Source organism: Hibiscus syriacus, unplaced genomic scaffold, assembly GCF_006381635.1.
Source record: "Hibiscus syriacus cultivar Baekdansim isolate YM2019G1 unplaced genomic scaffold, ASM638163v2 tig00110447_pilon, whole genome shotgun sequence".
Classification (NCBI taxonomy): domain Eukaryota; kingdom Viridiplantae; phylum Streptophyta; class Magnoliopsida; order Malvales; family Malvaceae; genus Hibiscus; species Hibiscus syriacus.
Genome location: NW_024062742.1, coordinates 20,315 through 46,819, shown reverse-complemented (window position 1 = coordinate 46,819; position 26,505 = coordinate 20,315). Strand labels below are relative to the sequence as shown.

General features: G+C 35.7%; 3 protein-coding genes and 1 pseudogene across 4 annotated transcripts; 3 read left to right on the top strand and 1 right to left on the bottom strand.

Annotated features, from left to right (window-relative positions):
- Positions 1 to 187: 187 nt before the first annotated feature.
- Positions 188 to 5,698, top strand: LOC120125933 (probable transcriptional regulator SLK2). Of its 2 annotated transcripts, none has more exons than XM_039144253.1 (10): positions 188 to 251; positions 862 to 1,893; positions 2,174 to 2,305; positions 2,521 to 2,569; positions 3,076 to 3,290; positions 3,371 to 3,439; positions 3,650 to 3,750; positions 4,107 to 4,200; positions 4,295 to 4,364; positions 4,518 to 5,698. In XM_039144253.1, exons 2-10 carry the CDS (start codon positions 958 to 960, stop codon positions 5,390 to 5,392), a joined length of 2,541 nt encoding a protein of 846 aa, XP_039000184.1. In that variant the 5' UTR covers positions 188 to 251; positions 862 to 957; the 3' UTR covers positions 5,393 to 5,698. The 2 variants fall into 2 exon arrangements, with proteins under 2 accessions (XP_039000184.1, XP_039000183.1); XM_039144252.1 differs by lacking the exon at positions 188 to 251 and adding an exon at positions 486 to 693 and having other exon boundaries at positions 780 to 1,893.
- A 1,198-nt stretch (positions 5,699 to 6,896) lies between these two features.
- LOC120125918 (F-box protein PP2-A14-like) lies at positions 6,897 to 8,550 on the bottom strand. The gene is made up of 3 exons (XM_039144237.1): positions 8,033 to 8,550; positions 7,793 to 7,911; positions 6,897 to 7,347 (listed from the first exon to the last, which is right to left on the bottom strand). The coding sequence occupies exons 1-3, from the start codon at positions 8,336 to 8,338 to the stop codon at positions 6,927 to 6,929; spliced, it is 846 nt and encodes a 281-aa protein (XP_039000168.1). The 5' UTR covers positions 8,339 to 8,550; the 3' UTR covers positions 6,897 to 6,926.
- A 5,500-nt stretch (positions 8,551 to 14,050) lies between these two features.
- Positions 14,051 to 14,343, top strand: LOC120125921 (protein 108-like). The gene has a single exon (XM_039144238.1). The coding sequence runs from the start codon at positions 14,051 to 14,053 to the stop codon at positions 14,339 to 14,341; it is 291 nt and encodes a 96-aa protein (XP_039000169.1). The 3' UTR covers positions 14,342 to 14,343.
- Positions 14,344 to 15,824: 1,481 nt separating this feature from the next.
- On the top strand, positions 15,825 to 26,382 carry LOC120125925 (annotated as a pseudogene).
- Positions 26,383 to 26,505: the final 123 nt, after the last annotated feature.

Genomic DNA, 26,505 nt, shown 5'->3' with positions numbered 1-26,505 from the left:
ATTCAAATAATATTATTTATTCAAACCCATCACGTTGATGTAATAAATTAAAAAAAAAGGTGTTATTGTGATATTTTTTTTTTGAAAATAGTATATACGTGTAAAAAGACCCTTAGCTTCCTTGAAATATCTGTACGTTTTTTTACCTCTCCCAGTTTACAAATAAGTGGTTTTTTTAAAAAAAAACAAAGAAAAGAAGTTTAGTTTAGCCTTTATTTTTCTTATTCATCGATTCCAGCTCGCGGTTTCAGGTTAATAGCTTCCCTTCTTGCTTTTTTAAATTTGTTCCGTTTTATTTGATTGAATTAGTCTAATCATTTCGCTAGTTTGATTCTGTTTTGATCGATCTCTGAAACTATTGAAGCATACGGGGTTTTATCCTTGCGAATTTCGGTACTTGCTTGCAATTTTTTGATCTTCTTGTTTAACTTGTCATTGAGTATTTAATTGAAGTCAATCTGTTGCTTCTGTTTGGGCTCTTTTTTTTTTTCTCTTTCTAGTTTGAGTTTGTTTACACTATGGGATATGCGTATGCGTGTGATCACTTTGGGTCAAACTTTGATTCGTAGTTTGTTTCGTGTGTTGAGTGATTTGATAGCTGATACATGCTCTTAGAGTGAAAAGATTTTAGTTTTTGAGCATAAGTACACATTATTGGTCTAATGAGTTGGTTTCAAAATTAGGTTTTCTTTTGTATGGAGATTAATCTTCAAAAGGGACCTGTTTTCACGGTGTTTCTAGTCTTGATTGACTTATCTAGTGAAATACTGTTAGAAAAGGTTGTAACTTTGTTCTCATGGAGCACATCAATTCAAATTCTAATTTCTGTCATCTGTGTTTTCTATCATAAATTGTGTTTAGATCTCTGCATCAAATTGTTGAGCTCGTGTTTATTATTAGAAAGGTCTGGCTCTGGATAGCTATTTAAACACCAGCCACCAAGGGGCAGTGCCTCCAATGGCACCTTCTCGGGTGGCTGGGGGGTTAACCCAATCTTCCTCGAGTTCTGGAATTTTCTTCCAAGGAGATGGGCTGTCCCAGGCTGTATTTAACTCTCACCTGAGCTCCCCTTATGAAAATTCATCTAATTCAATTCCTGGAACTGGGCGTCCTAATATGGGTCTGGTTTCGGGTGATATGAACAGTTTGCTGTGGAACAGTGTGGCAAATTCAGGACCTAGTGGTGGGGCAAGTTCTTTGGTCACAGATGCAAATTCGACGTTGTCAGGAGGTCCGCAGTTGCAGAGAAGTGATAGCTTTAATACCGATTCATATATGCGCTTACCAGCATCGCCCATGTCATTTTCCTCCAACAATATAAGCATGTCAGGTTCATCGGTAGTTGATGGATCTTCTGCTGGCCAGCAGGGCTCTCATCAAGACCCAAATGTCCGACAACTACAGCAGGGTCAGCTGTTGCAGCAAGGAGTCTCAACCTCTACATCTTTGCCTGCGTCACAAACCGGGCAAGTTTCACTTCCCATGGGTCTACGAGTCCCAGGGTCCTTCATGCAAGATCCCAATAATCTATCTCAGGTGCAGAAGAAACCTCGATTAGACATCAAGCAAGAAGACATCCTGCAGCAGTTGCTGCAAAGACAGGATTCCATGCAGTTGCTGCAAAGACAGGATTCCATGCAGTTGCAAGGTCGAAACCCCCAATTACAAGCATTGGTCCAGCAGCAGCGACTTAGGCAACAGCAACAAATTTTGCAGTCAATGCCACCATTGCAGAGAGCACAGTTGCAGCAGCAGCAACAGCAAATGCACTTGAGGCAGCAATTGCAACAACAGGGCATGCAGCAAGTAGCTGGAATGAAGCGCTCCTTTGATGGTGGTGTATGTGCTCGCCGGCTAATGCAATACCTATATCACCAACGGCAAAGGCCAACGGTGAGTTTATGTTTTTTTCTATATCTTGTGGCGAAGTATCTTGAATTATAATTGATTTGATTTAACATTTCCTTGCTCTTGAAGATTGCATTTTTTTTATGGAAATATGTATGCTCAGTTAACTTCCTGCAGTCATGAAGTTATCCTTCCTTTTTTTGCGTGTACAAATTTACTATATACTCTGATGATTGCTCAACTATCTTCTTGTTACAGACTTGACATCAACTCATTTTCAATTCGTAATTGCTGAGAATCCTATTATATCTCCTTAATTTTGTAGGATAATACTTTTGCATACTGGAGGAAATTTGTTGCAGAGTATTATTCTCCTCGTGCAAAGAAAAGATGGTGTTTGTCACAGTATGATAATGTTGGGAGTCATGCACTTGGTGTTTTCCCTCAAGCAGCTATGGTTAGTCTTTATGCTTTTTTCCTCTAGTTTGTAACATGCGAAAATTATCTATCTATCATGAAGTGTAGGCCATTTCATTGAATTGTTTGCACTGATTTGTTAATCCTGCACTCATTCTTCTGCATGAATAATACTATCCATCACTTGGGTTCTTAATTTATTTTTGTTTGTATTAAATCTGAAGAATTCTGATTTTCTTTATGTAAAAATTTCAGGATGCCTGGCATTGTGATATTTGTGGGTCTAAATCTGGAAGGGGGTTGGGTAAGAGATTTTTGAGCTCTTGATTTGTTGTAGATATTTGTGGGTCTTATTTTATGTTTGTTACAGGATGCTATCTGCAGTAAATTCATTGCTTTCTTTTCATTGATTTTCATTTTTATCTCAGTCACACTTCCTTGATTATAAAATACCTTTTTATTTCTCTCCTTGTATTGACATACTGGATGAAAGAGAAATGGAATTTTTGAATTTTCAGGGTTATGGATTTCTCGATATTCTTTTGCCAGCTTAAAACTTTCCTCGAACAAAGCCTATCATTTCTTATTTTCTTAATTGGACAATATATTGTCTTCCAATGGTTTGAAATTAATATGCATCGATTCATAATATCTCTGGATTTATGGACTCCATTGTTTATTCTTATTTTGTTTCACTAGTTAAGAGAACGTGGGCCCCATGCTTGTAGCTTCAATCTAAGTTTTGCACTTCAGAAGTCACTTATTCTTACCACGTGATTTTAACCTAAGTAAATGCTCTCATGTTTACAGAAGCAACTTTTGAAGTACTCCCCAGACTTAATGAAATCAAATTTGGTAGTGTAGTGGTTGATGAGCTTCTGTTTTTGGACTTGCCTCGTGAGTGTAGATTCCCTTCTGGAATAATGATGTTGGAGTATGGAAAAGCAGTCCAGGAGAGTGTATATGAACAGCTTCGTGTTGTTCGTGAGGGGCAGCTTCGCATCATATTCACTCAGGACTTAAAGGTTAACAAAAGCTTATTCACATTTTGCAATTCTTATTTCTACTATTTACGGAATAACCTGTTGTCACTTTTTTTCTGCAGATATTGTCTTGGGAATTTTGTGCACGTAGACATGAAGAACTTTTTCCACGTCGTTTAGTTGCACCCCAGGTACTAAAATTTGCACCTTATTAGCTCTAACTTCCTGTTGATAATTCTTCTGCAAATACAGTCACTCTGCTATTTCTCTTGCATTTGTAAGAAACATAATGCTGTTTCTATAATTATGGTTGTATAATAGTACATACTATTGAACTTCCTAAGCCATTTGTTTTAAGTTCTTTAGGGACACCTGATGTACCTTGAATGTGAATCATGTAGGTAAACCAGTTACTTCAGGTAGCACAGAAATGCCAGAACACAATTTCTGAAGGTGGGTCTGAGGGGGTTTCTCGGCAGGACTTGCTAACAAACAGCAATATGTGAGTTAATTGAACTAATATGAAACTCTTTCTTTGCCATGAATTAATGTCACTTATCAGATTCTTTTTGTCAGAGCCCTTAAGATTTCAAGAGAGTACTTGCTTCACAAACCATAGAAATATGATTTTTCTGATTGTTACCCCCCTTGAATGCCATTAAGCCAGAAAAGCACCAATAAAGTTATTTTGCAGGGTCTTGAATTATTAGTGTTTATTTTAGTTGAGCTTCTGGTTGTATGACCTTAAGGCTTTTTTTTATATTTATTAACCAATGATTGAGTAGTTTAGCTATTACCTGGTTATTACTCATTAGAACTTTGCTGATTCAACATGATTACATGGCTGCTTTCTCTTAGGGTCCTGACAGCTGGACGGCAGCTTGTTAAGAGTTTGGAGTTGCAGTCGTTGAATGACTTGGGTTTTTCGAAAAGATATGTCAGGTGTTTGCAGGTACAGTTTTAGCTTTTTGCATTTAAATTTCAGTAAATAGATATTCATGTTTTTAGTTTCCTAACAATTTTGCAATTTGGATAATTCGTTATAGATTGCTGAGGTTGTAAGTAGCATGAAAGATCTAATAGATTTTTGTCGAGAACACAAGGTTGGGCCAATTGGTAAGTTGTGCATTTGCCTTACGGATCTCTTACTATTGGCCAAAATGATTTTGTGCAGATGTTGGTCAATGTACGCTTGTTTTATATGAATTGAGATAAAAACTTTATTGCTTTGATCCTAACCATCTGTTTGCTTAAAAATTGTATCTGCAGATGGCTTGAAAAACTATCCTCGACGTGCTGGTGCAGCCAAGCTCCAAATGCAGGAAATGGAGCAGTTATCGAACACTCAGGGTCTGCCAACTGACAGGAATACCCTCAATAAGCTAATGGCACTTCATCCGGGAATAAACAACCCAATGGGTAACAGCCAGCACATGGTCGGTCGAGGAACTTTAAGCGGTTCAGCACAAGCTGCTTTGGCACTTTCTAACTACCAGAATATGCTCAGTAGGCAGAACTCGATGAATTCAAACCCTAACTCACTCAACCAGGAAGCCTCTTCTTCCTTTAATAATTCTAACCAGAGTCCATCTTCAAATTTCCAAGGACCTGCTGCCGTGTTATCAGGATCCATGCAGACCCTGCCTGTTAGTGGCTTATCGAGTCCCCATTTACCAACTCAAGTAAGCGGCAATAACTTAACCCAAAAGAACCATCCGCAGCAATCTCAGGGTAATCAGGTTTTACAACAACAAATGATGCAACAGCTGTACCATGAGATGTCTAATAGCAATACCGGAGTTCAGCAACAGCAACTGCAGTCCCTGAGTGGGCAGAATGGGAATGCAAGTGTGGGAAGAAACGGAATGGGCTTTGGTAGCAACACCACTGCTCCACCTGGTGCAGCCGCTTTTAATGTATCAGGAAGTGCAGCTGGGCCTGCACCGAGTCGAAGCAACAGTTTTAAAGGTGCTTCAAACAGTGACTCCTCGGCAGCTGGTGGCAATGCTGGATTCAACCGGAGCGCACCGGATTTACCTCAGAGCCTCCATTTTCAGGATGATATAGTTTCGGATATAGCTCAAGAGTTCCTGGATAGCGGGTTTTTTAACAGAAAACTTGACGATTATGGCTGGAAGGCATGACTAACCTCGTTTGGCCCAATTAAGGGCTCTCCTGTTTGGTAAGTTTCGGACAAATTGTTGTACAGAGCCTTTGAAATAGCTGCTCTTTCTTCCCTATTGTTTTTTCTTTCCCGGCAACCTCTTTGATCCGGCATTTGTTGTGACATCACTTGCCTTGTGCTTTCAGTAGGGAATTAGCTATCATTTCCCCTTTCATCCTTTTTTTTAAGGATTTCCAGTTTTCAAGTCTTACAAGTGTAATCTGTTGAACAGGACAAACTTTGGAACATAGTATGTTTCTTATAATATGATGCTTACATGTTTCAATGCTCAGAATTTCATTGCATTTTGCAAGTCAAGTCTATTTTATTTGCAGTAACCGAATCAAATGTCAGGCAAAAAGAAAAACAAAACTAGACTAAATGCGACGAACAATTATTAGCCAGGAGAGGGGGGCAAATCATCGGCATCATTCGCACTGGCTACCCTGGCCTGAAGTAGAGCATTCAAGATCATTTGTTCCCAACCTCTTGTGCCTCTCTGTATTATTCTTGCAGTGAAGGTACGGAGACAAGAGGAAGATGCACTGTTTTCCCTTACGGATGACGCCGAGGAAAGCATACAATTCTCTGTTTCAGGCATGTACTTCAAAGCACACCTCCCTGTTGAATCGAGCTCTCTATATCAAATCTTGGTAAAAGCGGCCGCCCGAAGACTTGAACATGTGAAATACTGCACAAGGCTCGACCAGATTTTACGTATTTAGAAATAGATATACTAATTTTGATTAAGCCTGAAATAAAACACTCGGTATTATTATTATTAAAAGTTATAAAAAATTTATCCAACTATTTATATTATGTTCTAAAATTAACATTTTCGTTAAAAAATTACGACATTCTGAATTCAATATTAACTTACTGACTATGATATGATAAAATATGATCTTAAAATCTCAAATAACTATCATATTTAAGTCATCATGTTAACGTCAAGTTTAGACGACCGTCAATATTTTTTTACGAAAAATGACGAATTTGGAACATAATTAATGGACTATTGACTATTTTGTAACTTTTAATAGTCAAAGAACTCGATAAAACAACACTCTATAGTTGAAGGATCATTTTAAAATTTGTAATGATTGATGCACTTAATAAAATAATACCTTATAATCGAAGACTATTTATATACTTACCCTAAAATCAAACACACAATGATGGGGCGAGCCGTAATTGTGCAGATAAGAACGCCAACGTCACAATTGTTTCTCACCGACGATACAGCCCAACTGTGTCCATTTCAGATCCAATCCATTAAATTTATCTTTGCTATATTTATATAATTCAATTAGTAATAATTGTATTTTTTTCCTGATTAATTTGGACCCGTGTCACACAATGATTTTAGTGAGTAAATCTCGTAACAAAGATTTTCTATATATATATATATATATAAAAGGACTTGAATCCGAAACTTTGATTAAACACGTACAAATTATATCCTTGTAAAAAAACAATTTTTTGATGTAATCAATCAGTATCTTCCGACTTAATTACTTAAAACTCATTTGTCTAAATCCACTAGGACATATCGACACAGAATCTACACAAAGACCTCCTTTGGTGTGTGTACAATCGATCTGCATCATTGAGAACTTAATTTTAGTCGGAGAATTCGAGTCGCCGGTGACGATGAAATCGCCCACATGGTAATAAACCCATTTCCCGGAATCATACAGGTAGCACTCGGACGAGACTTCCTGGCCCGTCGATGTCGAGAGTTGGAAGCGGACGGGCTTGATGTTCCACCCGTGAACTTGGTTGATGTTGCACGTCCGTCGGCCGAATCTTCTCGACGGTTTACCTAGATGCAACCGGAAAAATAAACTGTATGATCCGGGTGAAAACTCGAACTCTAATTCTCCGACCACTTCAAACCACCATATTTGTTGAAGATACGCCACGGTCTCGAACCTACACGTGTATAACAAATACATTTAGTGTCTAAATTAACTCTTCATTTAAATTGTCGACAATGCTGGTTATACAAGCTTGTAGGGATTAATAAAATGTGGCCGTAATTTTCATTTGGTTTTAGTATATTTTAGTGAATTAAAACGCATAACCATTCAACTTGGTTTTAGTTTATTTTAGGGTCTAAAGTGCAAGTTGCAAGTTTTAAGATTTAATCAAACCAACTCAGTGTTAAAAGAAATTATTGTTATTCCTTGAGTTACTGGGTTTCAATCCAGGGGTTTGAACAGATTTATTTAAAAAAAATCGAGATTCGATCTATGAACAACTCTAATTCGTCCTATATCTTGAATAACATTAGCACCAACCAGACATCAACAATGTCATGTTCCATGGCAATTTAGCATGGGACATCAAGAAGGAGAAAGTAACACTATTGTATTACCTGGATTCTTCTGTCGGAATGTGATTCCAATATCTCCGATCATCGATCCCTGTTATTTTCAGCGCCTTGGCCGATACCGACATGCAAAGCTTACCGCTCTGTTTGTCCAACCACACTTCCTGCAGAAAACAAAGTCCATTTTACTCACAAAAGTTTCTTCTTCTTCTTCTTCTTCTTTCTGGGGTTTTTTTACAGGTTTTGATCTATCAACAATCAAAGAAGAAAAAGAGAAAGCTATACCTTGGTGCCACCATCAAAACGATTAGGCCTGCACAGTTTAGCGAAAGTCTCTTTCTTGCACAAAGAGTCCAGGGTTTGACCGAGAACTTCCTTCACCAGGTACCCGTGATTCGACGGCAGCTTCGTTTCCCACACGAAATCAGCCAACGAAGCTCGACGGAAAGCCCTGTTCAGCCTCGCCAGTTTGCAAATCTCCGGCGGATCCAAGTACATATATATGGACGATATACAACCTTCAGGCACATCGTTAAGACCGGTCTTGAACTGAGAATCTGCAGCTGAAAGGCCAGATACACCAGCCCCCATAAAAACCAAAGAGGAACACACTAGAGGTGAAGGAAAATGGAAAGCAAGGGTTGTTTGTGGCTCAAGGAAGGGTTTGAAGGTAGAGGAGGAGATGGTGAATGAAGCAGGAAACAAGGGGAGAAATCAAAGGAGAGGGCACCAGTTTCTTCATGTTCAAGGGAGAGAGAAAGAGGGTTTTCTAGCAAATCAAAAGGTTTTGGTTTTTGGAGACTTTGGGGTATGAAGCCCAATGTTTAATATTCTCCACTTGACAAAGGTGAAAAGGGTACGTTTATGAGTGTGCATGGAATATATACATACATTCCAGATGATAATCAGACCGATTAGGTTAAATTTTTAAGGCAAAAATACATCAAAGGTCCCTGTACTTTAAGAAAAAATAATGTAACCCTCATATTATGTTTTCTCTCATTTTAATCCTTAAACTCATAAAATAAATCTGACATGGCATTTTGACCAACGTTTTTCGTCGTTGACCATTGTGGTGTTGATGTAGTAGTCCATAGTATGTTGTGATAGTTTGTGGTAGTTGATAACGTGATAAATAACATGATAAATTGACTAAATTGTTAACTCAAATGTGGCAGATGGACTGTCACGTCAATACTGTGAACTACCACGTCAGCACCGTAACAGTTAAACGATGAAAAATGTTGGTTAAAGGGCTACATTGGGTTTGTTTTCTGAGTTGGAGGGTCACATTGATTCTTTTTCAAAAGCACAAGGACCTCTAATGCCTTTTTACCAATTTTTTATCGTTTTAATTTTGATTTAAAATTTTAAAAAATATTTGTTTTATTTTAGTATAATATATGTATTAAATATATTAAAAGATGATTTTTTTATTAAAAAATCAAATCAAATATCACATTATATGAAAATGTTTTGCATTTGAGTTAATTTAGATGATTAGAAAGTAATATATGTTCTAAATACTCTTAATCATTTGACCATGAATGTTCAATCACCTTAATATAATCGTTAGTACTCGAACTCATACTTTCTAAGAACGACAACAATTTTTTTAATTACTAAAATAAATTTATTCTTACAAATGAATAAAAAATTTAATCAGACAACTTGATCTATGGTCATCTCAACATGAAATACAAACCGTATATATATTTGTATTCCCAAAACAGCCAATAATTAAATTGGCTCAAAACTTGGAAACTATATGTTATTTTTTCAGTGTATGCTCAGCCGTCTGTCCATGTCATCAGTTTGATATTTCTGACTGAATTATAATTTATTTTATTTAGTTTTTCTAATATTGATAAAGTCAATTCTAGAAATTTCAACAATAATTAATTGTTATATAACGGATAATTTACCATTTTTTCTGTTGCGCTCTTATTTCAAAGTTTTATTTTAGTTAATTTAGACCGATTTTCGTCGCACATCCAATTTCGATGAATAATTCTTTCAACGGAGATTTCAAAGTTTTATCTTGATACGTGGATTCATTGGGTCATATTAAACTAATTGTTATAAATGTTTTATAGATGACTTTCAGATACAATTTTTTTTAATAATAAAACGTTACAAGGGATATAATATGAATCTTAATTGATATAATAGAAATATCCCATAAAAAACATAGCTAAATATAGATGTTTAGTCGGGGATGACAATGGACGGAGCAGGTGTGGATACTCCTTCTTTCATCCTCATATCGATCTAGTATCTTTATATTCACCACCTACCTATCATCTACGACAGGTAAAATTTTTAAATTTATATCTGTTAACGCAAGTACATTCTCAAATCTATTCACACACCCAATATCTAACTGGATACCCACCACCCATCTCATACGTGCTTGTAGGGATGGGCATAGGACTCGAACCTGACGGGTTTCGACCCGACCCGATCAGGTCAGGGTTTTTTTAAAATTCGGGTTAAGGTCGGGTCAGATTCGGATTTATGGTGAAAAATACCAGACCTGACCTGATCCAGAAAAAATATAATTTTATTTTATATATTTAGGAATAATTACAATAATACCCCTCTATATATTATTTTTTAATTAAATTATTATTTTTATTGAATAAAAATAATATTTTTATTATTATTTCGGGTCGGGTCGGAATTCGGATTTTATTTAAAAAAAAAACAGGTCGGTTCGGGTCGAGTGGAGGGTATATATATTATGCGGGTCGGGTCAAATTTTAAGTAGAGAAGTCATTGTTCTCGGGTCGGGTCAAGTGGACCAAAAACCCGACCCAACTCGACCCATGCACATCCCTACGTGTTTGTATCCACTCATACCCGTCCGACAACAACCTCACAGATTACATAAGCGACGGTCTTCAATTTTAAAAATGTTTATACCCCTACATTTGGTTAAATTACAAGTTATGTCTTATAAAATCTTAATATTGTAAAATGCACAATATTGTATCTATCTATCATCCCTATCTATGTATATATAATTGCTAATTCAATTAATTAAGAGAGATCGTCATGCTCTCCTGGGCATGGGCATATGGGCCGGTAGGCAACCTTTCGGCACATCCTCCAAATTATTAAATGAAACAACTGACTTTAATTGAGATGTTGTATTATTGAGTGGTAAAACGACACAATGATAAAAATAGAGCTTTATAAGATCATCTAAATCCAAATAAAACGCATTAATTAATGGGTTAGGCTTGACTTAAGCACATGAATTCGGTATTTAAAAATACCCATGCGTTCCCTGACATGATATTTTATAAAATCAATAAGCTTTCTTTCTATTAATTAATAATGGGTTCAACTGCCCAAATGTCTACATGTCATTGGTTGTACCTGCTTCTCATCATATTATAGCATGGGTGAAATTCATGTCGAGTATCATGGGCTCATTTTAGTCACCAAATGCACCAGAAAGTAAATAGGGAAAATTACATATTCAATACCTAAACTGTCAATTTTAGTCCGTTTTAATACATAAACCTTAAAAATTTTCAAAACCATATCTAACGTTAGTTTTCATTTCATTTTAACACCCACCATTAAAAATGTAATGCGTTTATTACCTAAAATATTAGTTTTGACCCGTTTTAGTACCTAATTTTTTCAATTTTTTCAAAACTTAACGCTAAATTTTAAACGGGATACTAAAATGAAACAAAAGTAAAGGTTTTAATGGTTGGTATTAAAATGAAATAAAAACTAAACTTTAGGTATTATTTTAAAAAAGTTGAAAATTTAGATATTAAAATAGACCAAAACTGATAGTTTATATATTAAATGTATAATTTACCCAAGCAAATAATGGAAAGCCGAATGTGTTTTTGACACATTCTTTCTATTATTGATGAGCAATTTATATAATCATTTATTATTGGATAAAGTACACAAATGGTCCCCGACTATAGGATACCATTTTATTAAGTCTTTCGACTATTAAAAGTTATAAAATAGTCCTCCGACTATAGAGTTTTGCTTTATTGAGTCCCTTAACTATTCATTATGTTCCAAACGCGTCATTTTTTTGTTGTTAAAAAAATAACTATTGTCTAAGCTGAACGTTAACATGATGACTGAGATATAATAATCATTTGAGATTTTGAGATCAAACTTTATCATATCATAGTCAGCATGTTAACATTCAACTCAAAATGTCATCAATTTTTTGACAAAAAAATGAGTTTGGAACATAATGAATAGTCAGATGATCATTTTGTAATTTCAACAGTCGAGGGACTCAATAAAGCAACTCTCTATAGTCAAATGAATATTTTATAATTTTTAATAGTCGAAAAACTTAATAATATCCTATAATTGGAGATCATTTTTATACTTTACCCTTTATTATTTTATCTATGATAAGTAGATAGTTTTAAATTTTAAAAAAATCACAATTATCTTATGAATTTGAAGATTATGAATAATTTAAATATAGTATAATAATAATAATTTAAATGAAACCCAAAAAATTATTTCGGTTAATGAAAGAAAAGACATGGGGCTGGTCCCAGACCTAGGGGCCATCCTAGTCCTTATAAAATGAACCGAATTACCGCCACCGCAAACCATCATGTTCATCAACAGTAATATCATTGAGGATACAGCCCTTGACCTGGCACTGACTCAGCAATGCAATATAAATAAGACCCAGAATTTGTGATAGTAAAATAATTATTGTATTTTTTTTAAAATTTTGAGTTCAAATACAAAAAATACTAGGAGGGTAAACATTTGTACTAAGAATCAATTGGTCTCGTGGGATGAACATGTTTGCCAACATGTTTTTGCTTTTCGAAAATTAAACTTTGTACTAAGAATCAGTTGGTCTCGTGGGATGAATCACTAGATCATTTAACCAAGGTCAGAGGTTTGAATTCTAGTAATTATGAATGAAGGAAATTAGGTTGGGAGAGTTACCATTGCTTCTACAGTACCCAATCTAGATTAGTTGATCAATAGATCGGATATCTCTTAAATATTCGATTACATTTTGTTGCCCTTTCGATTTTAGAGTTTCGTCTTGACTAATCTAGATTGATCTCCTAACGAAGTTTTTCTGCATACACAAGAACTCGAACTTAAAACATTACTTAAACGATATTAAATTATTTATTACTTGAACTAACCTCGATGGTTTCTTATCGCATTCGGTATGCAAAGAATTAAACACATCAATCTTGAATTATGCATAAATTAGAGTTCAAACATATGCATCTAGGAATCATATTCCTATACAAATTTAATCGTTGAAGGTGTCCAAATCTCAACGCATTATTTGGCCCAAACTTAGGTTATGTTGAAATAATCACATAAAATTTTCTATAAAATAACTGTTTAAGGTAATTATTAAGTCTAATTACTATAAATTTTAATTTGTTATACATTTTTGGTTAATAGAATATAATTACATATAAATAAATTAAACTCACTAAATAAAAAAATAAAAATACCAATAATATGTTAGCCTAGAAGAATAAGACGTTAAATACTCTAAATAATATTCAAAATTCGAATCTTCACGATGTAAATAAAATAAATTAATCTTATTATAATGAATCAAATTGACCGGTACCTATAGTTATAAAAAATGAATAAAAAATTTGAGGGTAAAGTATACAAATGATCTACGGACAATAGGATAATGTTTTATTGAGTTTATTGACTATTAAAAGTTACAAAATGGTCATTTGATTATAGGATATTGCTTTGTTGAGTCCCTCGACTATTAAAAGTTACAAAACGATCACCTGACTATTTCATATGTTCCAAATTTGTCCTTTTTGTTAAAAAATGATGTCAAGTTGATTTGGACGTTAGTATGTTGACTGAGATATGATAAAATCTAATCCTAAAATCTCAAACGACTATCATATCATAGTCAACATGTTCACGTCCAACTCAGATTGCCATCAAATTTTTGACAAAAAATGACGTGTTTGAAACATATGAAATAGTAGAGTGACCATTTTATAACTTTTTATAGTCGATGCACTACAAAAAGTAACATCCGATAGTCAAATGACCATTTATAAATTTTAATAGTCGAGAGACTTAATAAAATATTGTCCTATATTCGGGACAACATTTGTGTACTTTACCCAAATTTGATAGTGGCCGCCGCTAGAAATATAATGTTTCACCTTCACCTACCCTGAACACAACAATAACTGTGATGTGTCTAAAACCTCACGCAATAGATTACTGTGGCTGTTAGCATCCAAATCCACAACTATAAATGGTCTAAAATCCCCAGACATGGCAATTGTGAAGTCAGTAGTATCTCTCAGTTCCCAAGCTGCTGTACTAGTAGTGTTGTTGCCGGTCATAGTGGCGACGGGTAAGGCGCAGATGAGCTGCACGACTCAGCTGCTGGGCCTGAATTTGTGCAGACCCTTTGTGGTGCCCGGTGCCATCGAGACAGATCCGAGTCCTCAGTGCTGTGGTGCACTCCAATCCGTGCAGCATGACTGCCTCTGCAGCACTCTCAGGCTGGCTTTACAGCTTCCATCTCAATGCAATCTCCCACCTCTCTATTGTGCTAACTGACAACTATCCTGTTCTTTTTTTCACTAATATGTATCGAGTCGAACGAGCTGACAAAATGCTTGTGTTGTTTTCAGATTCCAATCAGTCTTCCATTATCTCGATCAGCTTGCATAAAAGTTAACGTAATAATATTTAATCACCCAAATCAAATAGTGTGCTGCTTGTTTATGGCGGGAAAATGGCATGCATTTTAGAGCAAAGAGTTCTGATTCAAGTCCTTGATAATTTAGTATACTCCTTGTTTCTTTTCTTGACTGTTCAGAGATCTAGATCAAGTAAAAGTTGCTGCGATAAGTTAGCTTGAATAGACTAACTTTAGTAGTTGGAATCATGCTCAAAATTTAATATTTAACCCTAATTTGATTGAGTTGAATCAATTTGATTTTATAATATTATCTTTTTAATTCGAATCTAAACTAAGTCTGATCGAAATTTTAGAAGGATAAAATAGGGTTAGATTTCGGTTTTATAATAAAAAATACGTGATATGTGAATAATAATTTAATTGACTTTTACATATTTAAAGATCATTACTATAATACTCATCTATTTATATTTTTTGAATTAGATAATCATTTTACCTAAAAAATGAGAATTTATATATATTTGTTTATATTGGGTTCGGTCAGTGCGAGTTTTTAGCTTAAAAATTAAGTTATTTTGAGTTGGTAAAGATTTTTTAAATGCAAGTAGTCAAATGATTGTTACGACTGATCAAAATGATATTTATTTTGTAATCATGTTGATCTTTCCTACTATGGACTCTCAGATCGAATTTGGATATGCGATTTTGTGTTCGTAGATAGTTTCTCACGATGCTGTGATTTGCAGTTCTCAGTGGTCTTTCAATAGCTTAATTCTCTTTTGTGATTTGTTTGCTAATGCAGTCAGATTTGTTCGTATCTATTTTTTGTTCGAATCTTTTGATTGGATTTTTAACCTTTTCCATATATATATATGATACTTATATGATCTGAAGTAACTAATTTCAATGTTATAGAAAAATATCCAAATTATATATTTAGTTTACGATGATAATTGTAAACTCTTATTGTAATTTTGAATATTTTATTTTTTTAATAATATTAGTTGTTTCTGTTTAACATATAATTAGTCATGGTATTGTTTAGTATGTTCTTTATTTTTTGAAACAAATTATCGGTCAAATCCAAACTTTGAACTACAATAGAAAATTTATTAGACTTATATCTAACCCTACTAATGCCAATAGTGAAGCTTGGACTAGTTAATCTTATATACCAGTTGTAACTTGGATCAAGGTATACGGTCCACTCAAACATCTCCATTTCCCCCCAGCCGCCGGTGACAAAAATCGAAATTCCACGTCAGCCTTCAACCTTTGCATGCTCGGACAAAAGACAACGATGAATGCCGTAAGCCCTCATGTCACACTGTCTGCAATCCAATGCTATATATGCAGCTGTGCCTGTTCCATTCGTATTTCGTTGTCGTTGCTACCAAAATGGCCTATTCCCTGCTTTGCATGATAGTGTTCTTTTTAGTCATTTTGTTATGGATTTACCACTGGAAGAACCCGAGGTGCAATGGCAAGCTCCCACCAGGTTCCATGGGTTTACCGGTCATCGGAGAGTCATTTCAGTTCTTTGCTCCTTACACCACCTCCGACATTTCTTCTTTCATCAAAAGGATGATGGAAAGGTATACTGCTAACGCTCAATTTAATCATATGAACATGTGATCTACGTCTAATTAACATCATCGTACGTCTTAACTTGTTCGAGTTCGATATCTTCAGGTACGGTTCTTTGTTCCGAACAAGCCTGGTTGGTCGGAAGATCGTTGTGTCCACTGATCCCGATGTCAATCGCTTCATTTTCCAACAAGAAGAGAAGCTGGTTCAAAGCTGGTACACGGACAGCTTTGATGATATTGTCGAGAAGGAAAATGTGTTATCCAGTCATGGATTCCTGCACAAGTACCTCAGAAATTTGGTTTTAAACATGTTTGGCTCCGAAACCCTAAAAGAAAAACATCTTTCGGAACTAAACGAACTAACCATCAAGCATCTGCAGCTGTGGTCTACCCAACCTTTAGTTGAACTGAAACAGGCCATATCGAACGTATAACTTTGCTTTCTAATTATGCTCTTAGTCCCTATACTCTTTGTGCATTTGACGATTTATCCCTTTACTAGACAGTGTTGGGAAATAAACCAAGTACAAGTAATTTTCCTATTACCAGATTAGTGAGAATACGAAATAAAAGCGGAAAAATAATACCCGAAATTGATAACGGAGTTCAGCCAATTGTGCTTACGTCTCCGGACTGCTGCAGATCTTTTACTAAGAGAGAAAATTTACAGGTGTTTACAAAACACTCACTACTCACAAGAAAACTCTCTAGTATTGGGAGAAAGAAATGATTTTTGGGATGGTTTTGAAGCTAAATGAGCTAGGGTATTTATAGTTGAAACTTAAGGACTTAATCTTGTAAATATCCTAAAACCTAGGGATTAATTGTGATTATCCCATTATCATTTTTCAACAAACATCTACCAAACTTTGAAAAACTATTTTTCAAAGAAACATTTACCAAACTTTGAAAACTATTTTCAAAGAAACATTTACCAAACTTTGAAAACCATTTTTTCAAAGTTGGTTACCAAACTTGAAAACCATTTTAATACTTTCAACAAAATCCCACTTGAAGACTGATTTTAATCTGTCTTCATACCTCGATCAATGCAACAGCTTTTCTAGTCTTGTTACTCTAGCATGCCAACTGAAGTTGAACACAACTTCAGTTTGTCTGTAGTCACCGTCTTTGTCAACATATCTGCCGGATTTTGAGCTCCACTGATCTTTTCAAGTTTCAAAATCTCATCTTCCAGAAGAGACCGGATAAAATGATATCGCAATTGTATGTGCTTTGTCCTGGAATGAAAAGACGGATTCTTTGCTAGATGTATAGCACTTTGACTCTCGCAATACAAGACATTGTTTTCTTGTTTCTTGCCTAACTCTTCCAAGAAACTTTGGAGCCAAACCATCTCCTTGCTAGCTTCCGTAATAGCGACATATTCTGCTTCAGTTGTGGATAAAGCAACTATCTTCTGTAGTTGAGAAACCCAACTCACCGCGGTTCCTCTTAGAGTATAGACATACCCTGTAGTACTCCTTCTAATGTCAACATTTCCGGCTAAGTCAGCATCTACATAGCCTGTCAGTATCATATCTCCACCTTTGAAACAAAGTGCTTTGTTTGTGGTACCCCGTAGATATCTAAGGATCCATTTGACTACTTCCCAGTGTACCTTGCCCGGATTATTCATGTACCTGCTAACAGCTCCCACTGCTTGAGCAATATTTGGTCTGGTACAAACCATGGCATACATCAGACTTCCAATCGTTGAGGCGTACGACACCTTCACCATGTGTGCACGTTCTTCCTCCGTCTTTGGTGACTGTTCTTTGGAGAGTCTGAAATGAACACCTAAAGGTGTACTTACTGGTTTAGCATCTTGCATGTTGAACCTGGAGAGTACTTTGTTGATGTACTCAGCCTGTATAATATCAAAGTCCCTGACTTTGTGTCTCTCTTGATCCTCATCCCAAGAATCTGCTTTGCAGCTCCCAGATCCTTCATAGCAAACTGCTTTGACAATTTTTGCTTCAAGTTTATAATCTCTTGCATGTCTGAGCCTGCAACGAGCATGTCATCAACGTACAACAATAAAATAATGAAGCTATTGTCGAACCTCTTGATGTAGCAACAATGACCTGCTTGGCATCTGGTAAAACCACTACTACTCATGAAACTATCAAACTTCTTGTACCACTGTCTAGGAGCTTGTTTTAAACCATACAAGCTCTTCTTCAACCTGCATATTTTCTTGTCTGCCTCTATGAAGCCTTCTGGCTGCCTCATATAGATTTCTTCCTCCAAATCACTGTGAAGGAAAGCTGTCTTTACATCTAACTGCTCAAGATGTAAATTCTCTGCAGCTACAATTTTCAACACCAGTCTGATTGTAGACAGTTTCACGACTGGAGAGAAAATTTCATTGTAGTCAATACCTTATTTTTGCTGAAAACCTTTGACAACCAATCTTGCTTTGTAGTGTTTTCTCCCATCGTGCTCTTCTTTGATCCTGTAAATCCACTTGTTGTGACGCGCTTTCTTGCCTGGTGGTAATTCAGCTAATTCCCACGTCTGATTTGACAAAAGTGAGTCCATCTCATCTTTCATGGAAGACTCCCACTTGACTGAATCCTCCACTTGCATTGCTTCATCATAGCACTCTGGTTCACCATTGTCAGTCAGCAACAAGTAGTGCAAAGAAGGAGAATACCGTTGGGTTGGTTTAGGAATTCTGGAGGAGCGTCTTAGTTCCGGTGTGCCTGGTTCTTCTTGAACTGCTTCAGGACTGATCTGAACATCATTTCCAGAAATCTCCTCAAACTCAGCAAATTCCTTTGTTTCAGCTTTGGTATTGGAGCTGCTTGATTCTACAGTTGACCTGTCTTTGTACATCACATTCTCATTGAAAATGACATCTCTGCTTCTAATGATCTTCTGATTTTCATAGTCTCAAAACCGGTAACCGAACTCATCACCACCGTAACCAACAAAGGCACATTTGTTGGACTTAGCATCAAGTTTACTTCTTTCAGCAGAGTCTATGTGTACATAAGAAATACAACCAAACACTCTTAAGTGTGAAAGGTTTATTTCTTTCTTGCTCCAAACTTCCTCTGATATTCTGCCATCCAAAGGAACTGAGGGCCCACGGTTGATCAGGTAAGCTGCAGTGTTAATAGCTTCAACCCATAGAAATTTGGGCAATCCGGCATGTATCCTCATGCTTCTGGCACGTTCATTCAGAGTTCTGTTCATGCACTCTGCTACGCCATTCTGCTGCGGTGTCATGGGAACTGTTGTCTCCATCTTGATCCCATTGTTTGCGCAAAAATCTCTGAATCTCCTATTTCTGTACTCTCCTCCATTGTCAGACCTCAACCGCTTGACTTTCATACCATTCTCATTTTCCACCATAGCCTTCCATTTTCTGAAGGTATCAAAGACTTCTGATTTTTTCTTCAGAAAATAAACACACACCTTCCTTGTAGAATCATCGATGAAGGTGACATAATATAATGAGCCTGCAAGAGATGGAAATGGAGATGGTCCCCATACATCAGTATGAACTAACTCTAACTTTTCAGCCTTGGGTGTCTTACCAATCTTTGCAAAGCTGACTTTCTTTATTTGCCAAAGATGCAATCCTCGCATAGTCCGACATCTACATTCTTTAGATCCGGAAGCTCCCCCTTTGACAAAAGTGTCTTCATCCCTTTCTCGCTCATATGGCCAAGCCTTTGGTGCCATAGGTTTGATTTTCCATCAGCATCTTCTACTGCAATGATATCCTCTAAATTTGAGGTTACATAGAGAGTACCAGTCTTCTTACCACGAGCAATGACGAGTGCTTCTTTGGTAATCTTCCATTCACAACCTGAAAAGGTTGTACTGTATCCTTCTCCATCAAGCTGTCCTACAGAAATCAAATTTCTTTTGAGACCAGGAATATGTCTCACTCCTGTTAGCTTCCAGGTGGTCTAGTTTGGCAGCTTTAGTCGGATGTCTCCTTTTCCGATGATCTTCAAGGTTTCATCATCAGCAAGATGAACCTTCCCAAAATCACCACTGATATAGTTCTCCATGATTTCTTGGCATGGCGTGGAGTGGAAAGATGCCCCTGAATCCAAAATCCATGATTCAATCGGACTGTTAACGCTTAAAATCATGGCATCACATGTCTCCTCCGTCATGTTGGCAGATTCCTGTGCGCCGGTATTTTTCTTCGGTGCTCGGCAATCTCTTTTGAAGTGGCCCTTCTTGCCGCAATTATAACAGGTAAAATCTTTATTTCCTGTTCTTGATTTTCCCCTTCTGGATTTCGATCTGCCACGATTTGAATTTCTTTCTGAAGTTCTCCCTCTGGACTCCGTGTGCAAGGCTGAGGAGGTTGATGCTTCACCCGATTCTCTCCGTCGAATTTCTTCGCTCAGTACCAGATCCCGAACATCGTCGAATTTTAATTTGTTGTTTCCCGACGAACTGCTGACTGCTGTAACAGTAGCATTCCAACTGTCTGGTAAAGATGATAAGAGAATTAAAGCTCGAACTTCATCATCAAATTCAATTTCCACTGAACTCAACTGAGTTGTGATTGTGTTGAGTTCATTTAGGTGTTGTGCCACCGATGCCCCTTCTGTCATCCGCAAATTGAATAATTGCCTCATCAAATAAACTTTGTTTGAGGCCGATGGCTTCTCATACATAGTGGAGAGAGCCGTCATAAGACCCGCCGTGGTCTTTTCCTTTGCTATGTTGAAATCAACATTGCGGGATAACGTCAGTCGGATAACTCCGAGGGCTTGTTTGTCGAGAAGAGGCCAGTCTTCATTCTTCATGCCCTCTGGTTGTTTTCCTGAGAGGGGTTAATATAGATTTTTCTAGTATAGAAAATCTTCAATTTGCATCTTCCAAAATCCAAAGTCCGCACCATCGAACTTTTCAATTTTCACCTTCCCTTCGTCTGCAGCCATCGCTCCCACTCGAATCTGGCTTCGTTTGGATCATTTCTGACAATTTTTGCGAACCGCCGTGTATTAGAACACCTCCGTCGACAAATCGTATCGCCGATCGAATTTCACTATTCACAAATTCACTATTCACATGAATAGTAACCCGAATAGTAACCTCGCAAAAAATTGACAAAATTCACAACCCAAAAGCTCTGATTACCAGTTTTTGGGAAATAAACCAAGTACAAGTAATTTCCCTATTACCAGATTAGTGAGAATACGAAATAAAAGCGGAAAAATAATACCTGAAATTGATAACGGAGTTCAGCCAATTGTGCTTACGTCTCCGGACTGCTGCAGATCTTTTACTAAGAGAGAAAATTTACAGGTGTTTACAAAACACTCACTACTCACAAGAAAACTCTCTAGTATTGGGAGAAAGAAATGATTTTTGAGATAGTTTTGAAGCTAAATGAGCTAGGGTATTTATAGTTGAAACTTAAGGACTTAATCTTGTAAATACCCTAAAACCTAGGGATTAATTGTGATTATCCCATTATCATTTTTCAACAAACATCTACCAAACTTTGAAAAACTATTTTTCAAAGAAATATTTACCAAACTTTGAAAACCATTTTCAAAGAAACATTTACCAAACTTTGAAAACCATTTTTTCAAAGTTGGTTACCAAACTTGAAAACCATTTTAATACTTTCAACAGACAGATGGTATATGATTTTACAGTGAAGAAGCTATTCGGTTGCGAGGAGTCAAGGTCTGCTGAGAAGCTAAGAGGATGCTATTCAGCTTTCATAGAGGGTTTAATCTCATTTCCTCTAAACATCCCCGGAACTGCTTACTGGCAATGTTTACAGGGCCGCAACAAAGCAATGAAGTTGGTGAAAAGTATGTTGCACGACCGGCGTCTAGCGTCGTTGCCGGATAAACAAGACCGAGATTTTCTCGATACGATAGTGGAAGAAATGAGCAAACCCGGCAGCATCCTATCAGAATAGACGGCGTTGGATTTGCTGTTTGCTCTCCCTTTCGCTGCTTTCGAATCTGCATCTTCTGCTGTTGTGTTAGCTCTCAAGTATGATAGTATCTTCGGAGCAACCCCCTAGCATTAGCTGAGCTAACCGTAAGTCTTCGAACGAATTACTCGATCCATCGATACTTGTATTGAGTTGACACGCATGTCTCTTTCACCATCAAGAACTTGAAGCAATCTTAAGGGAAAGAGATCAAACAAAGGGTTCAAGCATCACTTGGAAAGAAAATAAATCAATGACTTTCACACATATGATGAGCTTCAAGTCACGTTCATTAGGGTATTTTGTTAAAGTTTATAACTTTTTGCTCATCAGGTTATCAATGAAACCATCAGGCTCGGAAATATCGTCCCTGCAATCTTCAGGAAAGTGGTCAAAGATATAGAAATCGAAGGCATGTTTAAGTCCTCCAAGCAAGTTCATCTATATTTAACAGTGAATGCATCAAATATTAATCCGAATATTAAATTGTGGGTGGTACAGGATATACAATTCCTGCAGTTTGGATCATCTTGGCTTGTACACCATCAGTCCATTTGAACTCTACGAAATACTAGGATCCACTTACATTCAATCCATGGCGATGGAAGGTAATTCGGTTGATAAACGAGACCTAACTTGAAGACAATTTGGTTCACTGTATTCGGATTTCGAAACTAATTCACAACGCACACACCAGGGACGAGAAATGAATCCAGGTTCTAAGTTCTTTATGGGGTTTGGTAGTGGCTTGAGACTTTGTGCAGGGGCAGAATTCGTAAAGCTCCAAATTGCTCTTCTTCTTCATCATTTGGTCACAAATCACAGGTAAAATGAATAATTCAAGAGACATTATTCTATATTCGATCGTTATACTCGAAATAACATCACACGAATTACAACGGCATGCGTTTAGGTGGACGGTGACGAAGGACGGAAACGCGGTCCAGCCGGACTGCTGTTTCCGGAGGGTTTCCACGTTCGAATCTTGGACAAAAATACCTATGAAGTTGCTGCTGAAGGGTGCGAGCAAACCTGGGAAAAATAAAACAGCCCCTTGTTGAAGAATAATACTAACTAAATAACAATTCTATGTCTAGGGTAACCGGATAAATTATTAGATGGTACCCAGTTCACCACGTCTTCCATGGCCTCAATCGATAATATTTGTCCATATATATATTTTTTTCAACTTGAATCTTTATCTTTTTCCTACATGTAAATAAGAAGTGAATAATTATTTAGAAATTATTTTAAAATTTATGACTCTAATTCACTGGAATCACGGATGACTTGGTGAGTTGGATCATAAATCCTTTATTGTATAATGAAGTTGCACTTATATGTAGTCCAATACCTTCTCTTGGCATGGGCACAATGCCAATGCTTGTGCACTTGCCATCATAATTTACAATGCCACCATATGATAATTACTATGAGGTCAAATAAATTCAATAGAAAAAGCATAATAATCTAAGTTAAATTATGTGTTTAGTACATAAATTATCAATTTTGATCCGTTTTAGTATTAATTTTTTAATTTTTTTAAAACAATATTTAAAATCTAGTTTTTGTTTCATTTTAGTACATATGTTCAAAATTTAACATCAATTTTTGAATTTTTTTTTTGAAAGTTTAGGTACTAAAACAAATCAAAATTGATAGTTTAAATACTAGATACGTTAAGTTTTTAACTTTGAGGTACTAAAATGAAACAAAAGTTAAACATTGAGTATGGTTTTGAAAAAATTGAACGTTTAATTACTAAAACAGACCAAAAACTGATAGTTTAAATACTAAATGTTATAATCTAAGTTAATGTTAATATTCTTTTTCAAGCGGTTATTTTAATAGATCCAATTATCATAGAATTTATTTGATTGATAAATCAAATTATTACTATCACAAAAAATGAAAATAATAATATTTATTATTCGTTTATACACAATAATCATTGAAGTCGAATAAATAAGATCGTTATAATTTAATTTATCTGGATGATAAATCTATTAATTTCACCTGTAATAGAGAGAAATTCTTTAAACATTTAAGACCGAGTTATTTCAAGTTCTCTATCCCGTGTTATATGTCTACAAAAACAATCATTTAAGTTGAATAAATAAAACAAATAAGATCATTATAATTTTGTTTGGTGATAACATGATCTAACATTTTCACTCAGTAACAAAGAGAACTTTCTAAAGCGAACTCCGGTTATTACAACAGATCCATTTATTTTTAGAACTCTTTCGATTGATAGATTAAATTATTGATGTTACAGTAAACAACAACAATATTTATCAGTACAATTTCACATGTACATTTTAATTTTCATAACACGTGTTAGATATAGGTAAACAACAATCATTGAGGTCGAATAAATACAATAAATAAGATCGTTATAGTTTGACTTGATGATAACGTGATCTAACATTTTCACTCAGTAACAAAAATAACTTTCTCAAGCGTAGGAACTCCAGTTATTACAATAGATCCAATCATTTTAGAATTCTTTCGATTGATAAATCAAATCATTGACGTCACAATAAACGACAACAATATTTATCATATAGTTTTACATATACATTTCAATTTCATAACACGTGTTTCATGTCTATAAATAACAATCATTGAGGTCGAATAAATACAATAAATATTATCGTTATAGTTTGACTTGATAATAACATGATCTAACGTTTTCACTCAGTAACAAAAATAACTTTGTCAAGTATGTGAACTCCATTTATTACAACAGATCCAATCATTTTAGAATTCTTTCGATTGATAGATTAAATTATTGATGTCACATTAAACGACAACAATATTTATCAGTATAGTTTCACATGTACATTTCAATTTTCATAACACGTGTTAGATGTATGTAAACAACAATCATTGAGTCGAATAAATACAATAATAAGATCGTTATAGTTTGATTTGATAATAACATGATCTAACATTTTCACTCAATAACAAAAATAACTTTTCAAGCGCGTGAACTCCATTTATTACAACAGATCCAATCATTTTAGAATTTTTTGATTGATAAATTAAATTATTGATGTCATAGTAAACGACAACAATATTTATCAGTATAGTTTCTCATGTACATTTCAATTTTCATAACACGTGTTACATGTCTATAAACAACAATCATTGAGGTCGAATAAATACAATAAATAAGATCGTTATAATTTGACTAGATAGTGACATGATCTAACGTTTTCACACAGTAACAAAGAGAGCTTTTTCAAGCGCGTTAGTCCCAGATATTTCGGTATATCCAATCATCTTATAATTATTCTGATTGATAAATCAAACCATTGATGTTATAATAAACGATATTATTATTATTATAATAATTCCATACGTTTATTTTAATTTTCGTGACACGTATTATATGTCTAAAATTAAAATTATTTTAAAATGATAAATCGAATTATTATTATCAATGATAAAATATGGTAATATTCATTATTAGAACCCATATTATCATTTAAGTTATAATAAAACATGTTATGTGTTATAGAGTGTCATTATATTTGATATAATCAGAATATCTGTAAAATTGAAAGGAAAAAAAAACCGTCCAAGCAAAAGGACAAAAAGAATAGAGTTGGCGTTCAAATCTGGTTAGAACAGAGACTGCCGTTACACAATTAAGGTATCTTACCATAACACAAGGTCCACGCTCACGTGTGGCCCCAGGCCCACGTCAGCTAACTTTAAATTACTCATTTAGCCCATAACATCCGGGACCGGATGAAATTCTCGTGCGAAAACGGTAAAATCACCTTTTTAAGTAACGCTCGACGTCCGCCAGAACACACGCGACCTAGTTCAACGAGTGGGAAAAGAGAGGGCGGACATCCTGAGCGTTGGTCTTGGTGGTTGTGGGGCCCACAAAACACTGTAGTAAAAGGAAAAGAAAGGGGAAAGCTCACGATTTTCTGCTATATATCCAGACCAGTTCTTCTTCATTTTCATAACTCTCTCGAAGAAAAAAAAGTTCGATATTTTATAGTATTACATAAGCTACTTCTGTTCTTTCCTTTTGACTCTCTGCAACAGATCCCGACGTTTTAAAGGTAAAGGGAAAGGGAAATTTCCGAGGATCTGAATTCCATGTAATCTTTTACTCTGTTGAAAAACACACAGACCTTGGCTTGCTGCTAAGAATGTTTTTTTAAAGAGATAAAGCTAACATTTTTATTTTCATTTTAATCTCTGTACTGACTTTGGGTTCTTGTTCGTGTGCATTACAGCCTGCTGCTGTCTATACCGGCATTCCGAAAGGGTGAGAGAGAACGTCAACTGGGTATTATTTTTCATTGGCTTTGATTTCTTTTTAATGCTTTAGTTTCATTACACCTTCATCATGGTTTCAGGTGCCGTTAATGATACAGGATTCGAGTCGCGTGAATGGCAAAGTGATTAGCTTTGCCTTTTCGTGTTCTTTGCTTCTTCTTTTTTTCTCTTTTTGGTTTTCTGGGGTCGTTTTCATTTTTCTGTCAGACATATCGACAAACAGTTGGTCAAGCCAGCTACCGGGAAATTTTAG

Excerpts from the sequence above, each read along its gene's own strand:
- LOC120125933 (XM_039144253.1), top strand. The coding sequence starts at position 958 with ATGGCACCTTCTCGGGTGGCTGGGGGGTTAACCCAATCTTCCTCGAGT. Across the intron at positions 3,291-3,370 it reads TATTCACTCAGGACTTAAAG|ATATTGTCTTGGGAATTTTG; the intron begins GTTAACAAAAGC and ends TTTTTTCTGCAG. Across the intron at positions 3,751-4,106 it reads TTGCTAACAAACAGCAATAT|GGTCCTGACAGCTGGACGGC; the intron begins GTGAGTTAATTG and ends GCTTTCTCTTAG.
- LOC120125918 (XM_039144237.1), bottom strand. The coding sequence starts at position 8,338 with ATGGGGGCTGGTGTATCTGGCCTTTCAGCTGCAGATTCTCAGTTCAAG. Across the intron at positions 7,912-8,032 it reads GTTTTGATGGTGGCACCAAG|GAAGTGTGGTTGGACAAACA; the intron begins GTATAGCTTTCT and ends TGTTTTCTGCAG. Across the intron at positions 7,348-7,792 it reads ATTCCGACAGAAGAATCCAG|GTTCGAGACCGTGGCGTATC; the intron begins GTAATACAATAG and ends ATACACGTGTAG.
- LOC120125921 (XM_039144238.1), top strand. The coding sequence starts at position 14,051 with ATGGCAATTGTGAAGTCAGTAGTATCTCTCAGTTCCCAAGCTGCTGTA.